This window comes from Mastigoproctus giganteus, chromosome 2 (assembly GCF_048544385.1).
Source record: "Mastigoproctus giganteus isolate SK-2022 chromosome 2, ASM4854438v1, whole genome shotgun sequence".
Classification (NCBI taxonomy): Eukaryota; Metazoa; Arthropoda; class Arachnida; order Uropygi; family Thelyphonidae; genus Mastigoproctus; species Mastigoproctus giganteus.
In genome coordinates, this window is record NC_143576.1 from 11,824,225 (window position 1) to 11,836,688 (window position 12,464).

Below are 12,464 nucleotides of genomic sequence, written 5' to 3' on the forward strand. Positions count from 1 at the left end.
ATGGACATATAAAATCTTGGGTTGAACTGGCAGAGGCAAAGAATTGTAAATATTTCTTGCCCTATGGTTTTAGTATGTGTTTATTTTCTTGCTAATGAAACATATTATTTTGAAAAATATACTTTAAAATGTCTGTTTTTAGGTGAGTCAGTTGCTTATCACAAGGTCAAGAGACGAGCTATGATATTGAAGAAGAAAGCTGCCACCACTAGTTTGTTTGAAGCAAAGGATAAGGAAAAAGGTTAATAATTTTTAACTTCCTAAAATAGTTTCCAAAAATAACTATTGTATCCACTTTAATAACTTTTCGCTTTTAATAACATAAATTCCGTAAGCGTTGACTTTTAGAGAATGCATAAAGTTTTCTTTTTTTTTATAAACATTGAGTCCAGTTAATCCGGTGTTCATGGCAGAAGTTCATGTAGTCTCAGCAAGTGGAAGAATACTATTAACATTCAGCTTATTCAATCCAGTAAAGGCTTTAAGCACCTCAATTAGATCTCCTTGCAGGTGCCTGGTCTCAAGACACTGCAATTTGCAGAACTGAAGCATTTCCAGGTAAGAACACCCTTTTCTTTCCACCACCAATTTGGTTGCCTTTCTCTGTACCCATTCCAGCAGTTCTACATCCTTCCTAAAGTGAGGCCTCCAGACCTGTATACACGATGTGGCCTAACCATTGCCTTATACAAAAGGATAATTACTTCCTTATCCTTGCTAGTAAAGTTTCTGTATACCATTGACAAAACCTCATGAGCTGTCCTAGCATCATGTCTGCACTGCCAGAGAATTTTATATCTGACTGCACAATTATCCGCAGGTCTTTTTCATTCTCTACTACCCTGAGTGTAGTACCAAAGAGTTGATAAGTTACTCTGGGATTACTGCTACCCATGTGCAGCACCTTGCGTTTGTCAGTGTTAAACTTCAACTGCTATTTCTCAGCCCATTGACCAAACATTCCTAGATCTTGTTGCAGTAGCTAATCCTGATCACTGTCGTTAATCACCCTGCCAACCTTTGTATCATCTGCAAACTTAGACATTAAGGTTGTAGATTATACAAAAAACTTAGATAGATGCTAAGACAAACTCAGATATATCTTTATCAATATCATCAATAAATATTGAAAACAACAATGTACCCAGCACTGAACAGTGTGGAACTCCACTAATAAGATTAGTTCATGAAGCCCAGTCCCCAACGATAACCATTCTCTGTTTTCTTCCGCTTAACCATCTCTTTATCCATAGTAGTAACCTGCTCTTAATGCCACATTGCTTCATTTTGTACACCAATCTTTTTTGTGCAACAGTATCAAATGACTTCTGGAAATCTAAGTATATGATGTCAAAATTATTTTTTGCATCCAATTCCTTGGCCACTGCATCGTAGTAACTTATCAGATTGGTTACACAAGACTGCCCTTTGACAAATCCATGCTGTGATTGCAGTATAATTAAATGCATTTCCCAATGGTCCTGCGTTACTTCTTTAACCAGTGATATCATTATTTTCTCTGGAACAGATAGATGTTAAGCTAAAAGGTCTGTAATTACTTGTGTCATATTTTGATTCTTTTATGAATTAGGAATAAATTTGCACTTCTCCAGCCCATAGGAACTTCCCCTGAATCCAAGGATGCTCTCGTAATTATGGCTTGAGGGTTTTCTTACCTCCTTTGCTACGGCGCCTCCGTAGCCAGGTGGGAAGGAGCAGCAGTGCGTAGCACACGCTTCTTGATTAGACCGGGGTTCGAGCCCGTCACCACCAAATACGGAGGATGCGGAAAGGTTAAGGAATGACCACCGCATATCCTGGAGCAATATGGCCTTAGTTGCTAATGCTCCTAAAAACCAAACAACAACAACAACAACAACCTCCTTTGCTGCCTCCCTTAATATAATTGGATAGAATTCTATCTGCCCCAAGTGCCTTTTTTATGTCCACCGTCAACAATTTCTCCTCACTTTCCTTTCAGCTTTCACAAAGTTATTTATTTTCTCATTATAGTTTGATATAGCATCCCCTATCCTAAAGAATTCCCCATTAGCATTAGCTTTAGCAAGGGCACATGCTGGAAGAAAGCAAGCTTATATAGCATCAGCCAAAAAAAAAACACACACCCTTCTCATTTCACCCATCCACTCGCTCCAAATGTTTGTCTAGTTCCGCCCTGAATCTGTTTAAGCTGTCAACTTTTACAATGACAGATGGAAGTTTGTTCCAGCAATCAACCACCCGCTGGCTAAAGGCAAACTTCCATACATCTATCCTACAACTCTTTCCTCAATTTGAATTTATGCCCTCTCAGGCGATTATTCTGAGCAAGAGGAAGAATACCATCAGCATTGAGCATGCTCAAACCATTCAAGGCTTTATACACCTCAGTCTGATCACCTTAAAGGTGCCTAGTCCCCAGACACTGTAATCAGCAAAATTTAAGCCTTTCTTCATAAGAGCAACCCTTTGTTCCATTCACTAATCTTGTTGCCCTTCTCTGTACTCGTTCGAACAGCTCTACATCCTTCTTAAAATGAGGCCTACAGACTTGTATACAGTATTCAAGGTGTGGCCTGACCATTGCAATATACAAGTGGATAATCACCTCCTTATCCCTGCTAGAAAAATTCCTGTATATCATTGACAAGACTCCATTAGTTACTCTTGCAGACAATCTGCACTGCTCAGAAAACTTCATATCTGCCTGCACAATTATCCACCAGGTCCTCTCTACTACTGTCAGTATAGTACGTACCACACAGTTGATGAGTTACTCTGGGGTTACTGCTTCCCATATGCAGTACTTTACATTTGGCAATGTTAAACTTCAGATGCCACCTCTGAGCCCATCTGCTCAACTTTTTTAGATCCTGTTGCAGCAGCATACTGTCATTAGTGTCATTAACAACCCTGCTGACCTTTGTGTCATCTGCAAACTTAGACATTAAACCTGATATACCATCATCAGTATCATTAATGAATACAGAAAACAACAATAGACCCTGGGGGACTCCACTAAAAATATTAGCCCACAAAGAGCAGTGTCCGTTGATTAACACTCTGTCTTCTCTCACTCAACCATCCCTTTATCTATAGCAGCAATTTGCCTCCAATGCCACACTGCTCCAATTTGAGCAACAGTATCAGAAGCCTTTGTAAGATCCAAATGTATGATATCAAAAATATTCTTTGCATCCAGTTCCTTTGTGACTATATCATAGTGTCAAATCAAATTGGTCAGACAAGACTTCCCCTTAACAGACCCATGCTGTGTCCGAGCTATAACTGAAGTCTTGTCTAGATGATCCTGCAGTGCTTCTTTAACCAGTGCCTCCATTAATTTCCCTGTAACAGAAGTTAAACTAAGAGGTCTGTAATTACCTGTGTCTTCCTTTGATTCTTCTTTGTGGATTGGGGTCACGTTTGCACATCTCCAGTCCATGGATACCTCCCCTGAGTCCAAGGAAGCTCTCATAATATGGCTAATAGTTTGCTTACTTCCTTTGCTGCCTCCTTTAATATAACTGGATAGATTCCATCCACCCCAGGTGCCTTTCTTATGTTTATCTTCAACAATTTCTCCTCCACTTTACTCTCAGTTATTACAAGATTATCTAGCTTACTGCCAATGTAGATGCAAAATATTCATTTAGTTTGTTAGCTACCTGAGCAGGATCATTAACAGTTGAACCATAGACATCAAGTGGACCAATCTGATTCATCCCCTTCCGTCTAGAGTTTACATAATTCTTTTGCTGTTTTTCTTTCCTTTGCCAAAGATTTCTCGTAATCTGCCTTTGCCTGCCTAACCTACTTTGTGACTTGTTTACAGACCAGCTCATATCTATCATAGGCTTCTGTGTCACCTGTTAATTTATATGTATCCCATGCATTTTTCTTCTCTGCCACATGTCTAATTAGTTCATCTGACTCCATTTAGGCCTAAATCTTGAACAATATTTCTTAGTTGGTATGAAGAACCTAGTAGCTTCCAAGATTAATTCCTTGAATGCTTCCCATTTTGAATTTGCTGTTGGTAATATCATAAGTTGTCTCCCACTGTATAGAATTTAAATACTGTCTCAGACCACCGTAGTCACCTTTACAAAAGCAAAACCCCTTCCCTTTACGCCTAATGGTAGTTACCTCTCTGAGTAAATCCCACTCCGGCACACTGTGATCACTACCACACCTAGTGGTTCCTTTATCTGCATATTCTTAATGCATGAAGAATCAATACTGATAATCAGATCAGGAGTATTACTCCCTCTAGTAGCTTCCTGAACAATCATTCAATAAATCCAGAAAAACCTTGCTAGTGTGTGAGTGACCAACCTACAAATTCTGGTCAATCTCTGGGAAATTAAAATCTCCCATTGTAAGACACTCTGATTTACTGACCCACTCTATTTCTCTGCACAATTGCCCATTATACTCATCAGATTCATTAGGCCTGTAACACACACCTACTCTTTTTTTCCTTTACCAGTGCTTATGTCACACCAAACAGACTCAACATTCCGTTGTCTGCCAACATCAATTGGATGCACTTCCTTAGATTTTATGTGTTTCTTAACTAACAGCCTAACCCCTCCTCCCTTCCTGTCCTGTCTATGCTTTCTGTAGACATTGTACTCCCCAAATGCCAATTCTGCATTGCTTATGTCTGTGTGACACCATGTCTCTGATATCCCAACAATATCTGCCCTTGATGTCTTGACCAGCACTTCAAGCTCATCAAATTTATTAACTACTCTCTTAGCATTGGTGTACATGCAAATATATATGCACCTGTTTGTATTCTTAGTTACCCTAACCCAGCCCATGTATTTACTTGTTCCACTATGACTCCCAGTAGTCCTGGAAATCCCCATTGTCTTGCTTTCCAAGGTGCTGCTCAATTGCATTTAAATAGAAGCAGTGCAAGAATCACTTTCATCTCTGCCAGTGGTTACTGTTAAGCTATTAGTCTGTGTATCTCCCCAAGTTATCAATTTTTTGACCCACCTAACTCTGCCTCGATAGCATCAGCAAATATCCTTGCACCCTTTCTATTTAAGTGTATCCCATCCCTGAAAAAAAAATCTCTCCTGTTAACAAGCACAGACCACGCTGAGAAAAATTCTACCCCTTGAGTTTTGCACAATCTCTGGCTGAATTGAATGACAAGGCTATCGTCATATACTCCCTCCTATCGTGTCTGTGCAGAATTGCAGACACTTTCAAGTTCAACCCTAACTCACGGCTTTTTTTTGAACATTGACCTGTACTTGTTAAATAATTCCACTGGTCTCCTACTCTTAATATCATTAGTGCCAACATGTACAACAGTATCACCCTTTGTGCCATTAAAAGATGATATCTGCTCTACAATGTCATCACCCTTTGCCCCTGGTATACATATCCTGGTCTTGTTCCCACCTATCCTTTTTGCACAATATGTTTCCCATTTCCCTGACAATAGATTCCCCGGCAACAACTAGTTCCTTTGAGACCAGCACATTCTACCTTGGGGATTGCCACTGTGTTGCGTGATGTTCAAGTGCAAGCTCTGGCATTGATGTGGGCAGCTGAGAGCTTGATGGGTTTCTCAATTTAATCCTTCAAGGGCATCCACCCTGTCCTTCAATCACCCTGGCGCCTGATTTCCTCACCCTCCTTATGTTGCGCACACACAAAGACATTCCCCTTTGCAATATCATGTCCCGCTCCTAATTGCTCCACAAACATCAAACAAGCAGTGCATTTCAAAAAGCTATGATTCAGAGGACAACCGCCCCCTCCATTTCTCCTCTGAGCCACAGCACTCCCGTTAGTTTTAGCTTTGCTGCTCTGGTCTGTCATGATTTCTGTTCAATTTCAAATAAAATTCCAATACAAAATATAACCCTAAACTTATATCCCAATGCTGTTATAACACTATATATGTATGTACAGTAAACCCCTGCTATTCGCGGTATCTGTATTCGCGGTTTCGCGTATTCGCGATCTCTGATTTAATATAAAATGAAACCTAAAAAATGTGAATTTTAAAGCGCCATGAATATTTTCCACCATAAAAAAACACGAGCATGGCTAAAATTATCTTTCCCAGTTAAAACAGCGCTCAGTAGGTGGGGGGAGAGGGGTGACAAAATCGCGAGCGTGGATGTTTCTCGCTAATCCTTGTTCAGTATGTGTTATGTGCTTGTCATGGAAGGTTTCGTCGTTTGATTTTAATTTCTATGCTTATAAATTGAATATATTTATCAATTTATAAATTGATATGCTTACAAAAATGATAAATCTACCGTTTTGCAGTGTAAAACAGACTTTTTCGAGTGTGTTAACGGAAGAAAGTGAACAAATAATTGTGGACAAATTCTTTCTAACCCCTACAAAAATATGGCTACGAATAACAAGAGAAATGTGAAAATATCAAAGAAGGTGATGACATTAGCGAATAAAATTGGGTTATTAGATAAAATTTCTAATGGTGAAAGTGTCTCCTCAGTGGCAAAATATTATAAAATCAATGAGGAAGAAAAAATCGGAAGAAAATCAAAAAAACCGAAAAAATCCGCTGTAGGGTCCGTGAAAACGCGCTAATTGCTTCAAAAATTTTCTCTATAACTCGTGATGTTAAATTTGAAAAAATGGAAAAAGCTTTAAATCTGTGGATAGAAGACCGAACTCAAAATAAAATTCCGTTAAGTTCACTCATCATTCGTGAAAAGGCAAAACTTCTTTATCAACACTTTAGCAAAACTGGTGATAGCACTGGCGGGATAAGTTTTTTTGCTAGCAAAGGTGCTGGTTTGAAAGATTTGTTTGAAATTTCTAATAAATATTACATTTAATATTAAATTGTTTCTTATTTTCATTTCGATGCCATATGCTTGCATTTCACTATGTACTGTCTATATACATAGTCATATTATGAAGGTACATATAATACATACATAGACAAAATTTTAGACTAGTTTTTCTTATATATTTCATACTTTGGAACGGAACCTCTTTATTTCTATGGCAGCCATAACTCAGTATTTGCGTTTTTGGTATTCGCTACATTTCTCAGGAACGTAACCCCCGCGAATAGTGGGGGTTTACTGTATTTCAGTATCGAATATTATCTCCGAGTTACATTATATAACTTTCTTATCTCTTGTCAAGTTATATGTATTAATTTATAATGTTACGTTTGTAAAAACTAGGTCGTTATATGTATTTAGTTAAAAAAGTACAATTTAATTGACAATGAAATTTAATAAGATTAGTAAATTTTACTGATTAATTGATACTACTATACTCGCTATCTAGTTTTCCGTTAAACCTTACGCTATCTAGTTCGGGGTATACGTTGTATCGTATAACGATGGTGGCAAGTTACAAATGGTAAATCTACAGACACGAGGTATTAATTACTTTTAAAATAAACCACGGAGCTTGACTAAGTCTATAAGCTACTTATAGAAAATAATTTAATCTAACAATTAAGTCAATAAACCGGCTAAATATAATTAAAAACTTTGTTGGAGCTGCAAAACTTGTCCAACACGTGGATTAGATACCCTTACCGATACTAAGTAATAACCTACAAAACCTTTTATCTAAGTTCAAATTAAAGTATTGTTACTAAGAGTATAAAGCAACTCCAGAAAATAAATTAATATGACAATTTAAGTCAATAAAAAAGCAAAAATTTAAGAAAACTTCTCTATTAGCTGGAGTCGTAAAAAGCCACGTGTGAATGTACATGCAAAATACCTATTCAATTTGTCCATAACCTGAGCAGGGTCATCAGCAGTTAACCCATAAACATCAAGGCCCAATGTGATTCATCCCCTTCCTTTTATTGTTAATATAAGGAAAAGTATTTGCTGTTTTTCTTTGCATTTTTTGCCAGAGGTTTCTTTTAATTTGCCTTAGCTTGCCTAACTTCCATTTTGACTTGATTACAGACTAATTTATATCTACCATAGGCTTCTGTGTCACCTGATAACTTATATGTATCCCATAGACTTTTCTTCTCTGCCATGTATCTCAATAATTCATCAGGTCTAAACCTTGAACAGTATTGGTATGAAAAACATAGTAGCTTCTTTGATTACTTCTCTGAATGCTTCCCATTTAAAATTTGCTGTTGGTAACATAATGAGTTGGTCCCATGGCACAGAATTTATCTGTCTGAGACCACTGTAGTCATCCTTTCAAAAGCAAAATCCTTTCCCTTTATCTTTGACAGTAGTTATATCTTAAATTAAATTCCATATTAGTGCACTGTGATTGCTACCACCCAGTGGGTCTTTTACTGCAGATTCTTAATACATGAAGAATTACTGCTGATAACCAGATCAAGAGTATTGCTTCCTCTTGTTGCCTCTCTAAGATGCTGCTGTAGAAAACAGTCATTCAAGAAATCCACAAAAGTCTTGCTAGTATGTGAGTGACCAGCCCACAAATTCCAGTCAACATATGAAAAGTTAAAATCCCTCATTGCAAGACCTTCTGATTTGCTGGCCCACTCTCTTTCCCTGTATAGCAATTTACTATACTCGTCAGAGTCATTACGCCTGTAACTGCTCCTACTCTTAAATTTTTTTCCCCAGTGCTTATATCACACCCAACTGACTCAACATTGCACTAGTCACCCAAGTCAACTGGATTCATTGCCTTCAACTTAATATTCTTCCTAACTAAGAGCATAACATTTGCACCTCTCCTCTCCTGTCTGTCCTTCTTATATACCTTGTACTTCATATATTTAGCATCACTTATGTCTAAGTGACACCATTTTCTGCTACACTGACAGTGATAGAGAATGAAAAGGACCTGGGGGTAATTGTGCAGGCAGATATGAAGTTCCCTGAGCAGTGCAGATGGGCTGCAAGAGTAGCTCATGGCGTCTTATCAATGATATACAGGAATTTTTCTAGCAGGGATAAGGAGGTGATTATTCCCTTGTATAAGGCAATGGTCAGGCCACACCCCTTGAGTACTGTATACAGGTCTGGAGGCCTCATTTCAAGAAGGATGTAGAGCTGCTGGAACAGGTACAGAGAAGGGCAACAAGGTTTGTGAATGGAACAAAGGGTTGCTCTTACGAAGAAAGGCTTAAGTTTTGCAAATTACAGTGTCTGGTGACTAGGCACCGGCGAGATGATCTGATAGAGGTGTATGAAGGCTTGAATGGTTTGAGCATGCTCAATGCTGATGGGATTCTGCCTGTTGCTCAGAATAATCACCTGAGAGGGCATAAATTCAAATTGAGGAAAGACAGATGTAGGATAGATCTGCGGAAATTTGCCTTTAGCCAGCGGGTAGTTGGTTGGTGGAACAGACTTCCATCCCTTGTTGTGGAAGTTGATAGCCTAAATAAATTTAAGGTTCAGCTGGACAGGTATTTTGAACGAACAGAGGGATGAAGTGGAAGTTTTTTTTTCTTTCTTTTTTCTGGCTGATGCTGCATAAGCTTGCTTTCTTGCATCATATGCCTCTCCTAATGCTATCCAGTTATATTAAAAGAAATGACAAAAGAGGTTATCAAACCATTATCTGTAATACCAAGAGTATCCTTGGATTCAGGGGAAAAGTCCCTACAGATTAGAAATATGTAAATGTATTTCCTATTCTAAAGTGCGTTTCAATGGGTGAAATGGGTAACTATAGATTTCTAAGTTTGATTTATGTGTCAGGGGATATACTGGAGTCAGTAATTAAAGAAATAACACAAGATCATCTTAATAGGAGTGGAATTATGAGGCAATCACAGCATGAGGATTTATTAATAGGAGATCAAGCTTGACAATTCTGATTAGCTGTTGTGAGGTTCTCACAAAGGAACCAGATGCAAAGAATATTTCTGACATCATAAAGTACTTCAGCAAAGTCTTCTTTGCTGCTGTTCCCTACAGTGGTTGTTTAACAACAGAATTGCTTCTGAAAAAGCTCAGCTAAGTATCATTTCTGGTTAAAATAGCCCTGTTAAATTTTATCAGACTAATTTGTTTAACAAGCACCTTGGATAAACTCCAAAAATTATCAAGGGGCTCATGCGAGTCCCCCTCCTGGTTCCATATGAAAAATTTTGGTATGAATTGGAGCAATCTGGCAGTATGGAAAACTTATACTGCACCAGATAATGAGATGGTTAAATGGTAACAGACAGAATAGTTAGAAATAGCCACTGCTACTCATTGACTAACATTATGGAGGAGGCAACACAGTGTTTAGTGTTGGATCCCCTTACTGTTTATAATATCTATTAATGAATGATAGTGATATTTCGAGTTTATTGTCTAAATTTGCTGGTGGCCCATTGAAGCACTCTTCGAGCCTACAGCTGGAAACCATTTTGTGGACTTAGTTTGTCTAATTATGTAAGTAAATTGTAATACTACTAAATTTCCGGGATCCTATCTTACTTTCAGCTCAGGGCTACCCCCTTACCAGTGGAACTTGTTTGCTGATGATACAAGCAGCCCTCTGCTGAGATATTCTTGTGCTTGTGTGTGAAATAAGTTGTAGATCTGATGGAACAGGCACAGAGGAGAATAATACTTAAATGGAAGGGGTACAAGATAGATTATTTGCTGGTGTTGTGGAGACATTCTTAGGTGGGTCAGAAAACTGCTAGCTTGTGGTATACACAGGCAAATAGATTAGCAGCATCCATAGAGGACTATTTGATTCTTGTACTGCTTCTGTTGAACACACACAACCTAAAAATCAGGGTATTGGGGAATAAGGTTTGCTGGGGTTCTCATGGAACTAGCAAATATGTGGATTGTGTTATGGTTACTAGGAGCAATAATGGGTGCATGTGTATTTTTGTGTATGCTAATGCTAGGAGTGTAGTAAATAAATTTGATGAATTTGAAATACTAGTTAAGTAATGAAATATTGCACAGACAAATACAGTGGGCCAATAAGTCAGAATGTCTTATAATGGGGGACTTTTAATTTTCCAGATATTGATTGAACCTATAGATTGGTAATCTCGTGCAGTAGCAATACTTTTTTAGATTTATTGGTTGACTGTTTTCCACACCCTTATTTTGGTGAGACAATGAGAAAGCGATACTCTTAATCTGATTATCAGCAGTGACTCTTTATGCATCAATAACCTGCAGATAAAGGAATCACTAGGTGGTGCTGATCAGTGTTTTCATGTTTGATTTACTTAAAAATGTAATTACTGTTGAGGGCAGAGGAGAGGGTTTTTTATTTTGCTTTTGTACAGATGACTATTAGTGATCCTGGACAGTTTTTAAATACTGTGCAGTTAGGCCAACTAATGATGTTACCATCACAAATTCTGAAAGGAAAGCATTGGGCATTTATTTGATATGAAAAATATTGGCTTTTTTGTACCAACTAAAAGACCAAAATGGATGTTAGATAAACTGATGAAACTTGTGTGGCAGAGAAGCAAACTAAATGAGATACATGTAAATTATCAGGTGATATGGAGGCTTACAGTAGATATAAACTAATCTGCAATCAAGTCAAAGTGTAAACCTCTCTTAAGCTCCTAGATTCTGAAAAAATAATAGTCAGGTAGATTGATTACCTGTCTCTTACAACATTTCTCCACTCTCTATCAAACAGATATTCAGTTCCTGCTGTGTGCTTTTTCTACAGATATTTCCTTGGGTGCTGTTCTTCTGTACTGTAATATATAATTCCACACCTCTTCCCAAGCTTTGAAGAAAGGCTTAAGTTTTGCAGATTACAGTGTCTGGGGACTAGGCACCTGCGAGGTGATCTGATTGAGATGTATAAAGCCTTGAATGGTTTGAGCATGCTCAGTGCTGATGGGATTCTTCCTCTTGCTCAGAATAATCACCTGATAGGGCATAAATTCAAATTGAGGAAAGACAGTTGTAGGATAGATGTGCAGAAGTGTGCCTTTAGCCAGCGAGTAGTTGGTTTGTGGAACAGACTTCCATCTTTTGTTGTGGAAGTTAATAGCCTAAATAAATTTAAGGCTGAGCTGGACAGGTATTTGGAACGAACAGAGGGGTGAAATGGGAGCGTTTTTTTTTTTTTTTTTGGCTGATGCATAAGCTTGCTTTCTTGCATCATATGCCTTTACTAATGCTAATGCCATTCCAAACACATGCTTCAACTAGTCAATACTCAGTAACTGTTAAGCTCCCAACTCATGGAACTAACTGTTCCTTTGTCATTTATCCCTTCTAGTTGTGTTCTTTTTTGAAACAATCTTCATTTACACATTTTCCAAAATTTAAAATCTACAGAAATTGCAGTCCAGTGTAAACACATATCTTATTTTTTCTCAAACTTCAATTCATGTATGGTACTAAAGTACATTAGGTTCTAATATTTTTTGTGTTTGGAGTCACCATTAAAAAAAAATCAAAAATAAGCTAATGTATTCTCTCTAAACCTGTCTATATAAATGTCTATACATCTGGTGAGTATGGGCTTGGCACACCTGTCTATACATCTGGTGA

At 37.9% G+C, this 12,464-nt stretch overlaps 1 protein-coding gene across 2 annotated transcripts in view; it reads left to right on the forward strand.

Moving 5' to 3' along the window:
* Positions 1-12,464, forward strand: part of RhoGAP102A (Rho GTPase activating protein at 102A) — a 284,922-nt gene that overhangs the window by 118,360 nt on the left and 154,098 nt on the right. For both annotated transcript variants that reach the window (XM_090388211.1, XM_090388210.1), the window contains one exon: positions 143-241. In XM_090388211.1, the coding sequence (XP_090244337.1) occupies positions 143-241 (99 nt within the window). The remainder of the gene's footprint in view (positions 1-142; positions 242-12,464) is intronic.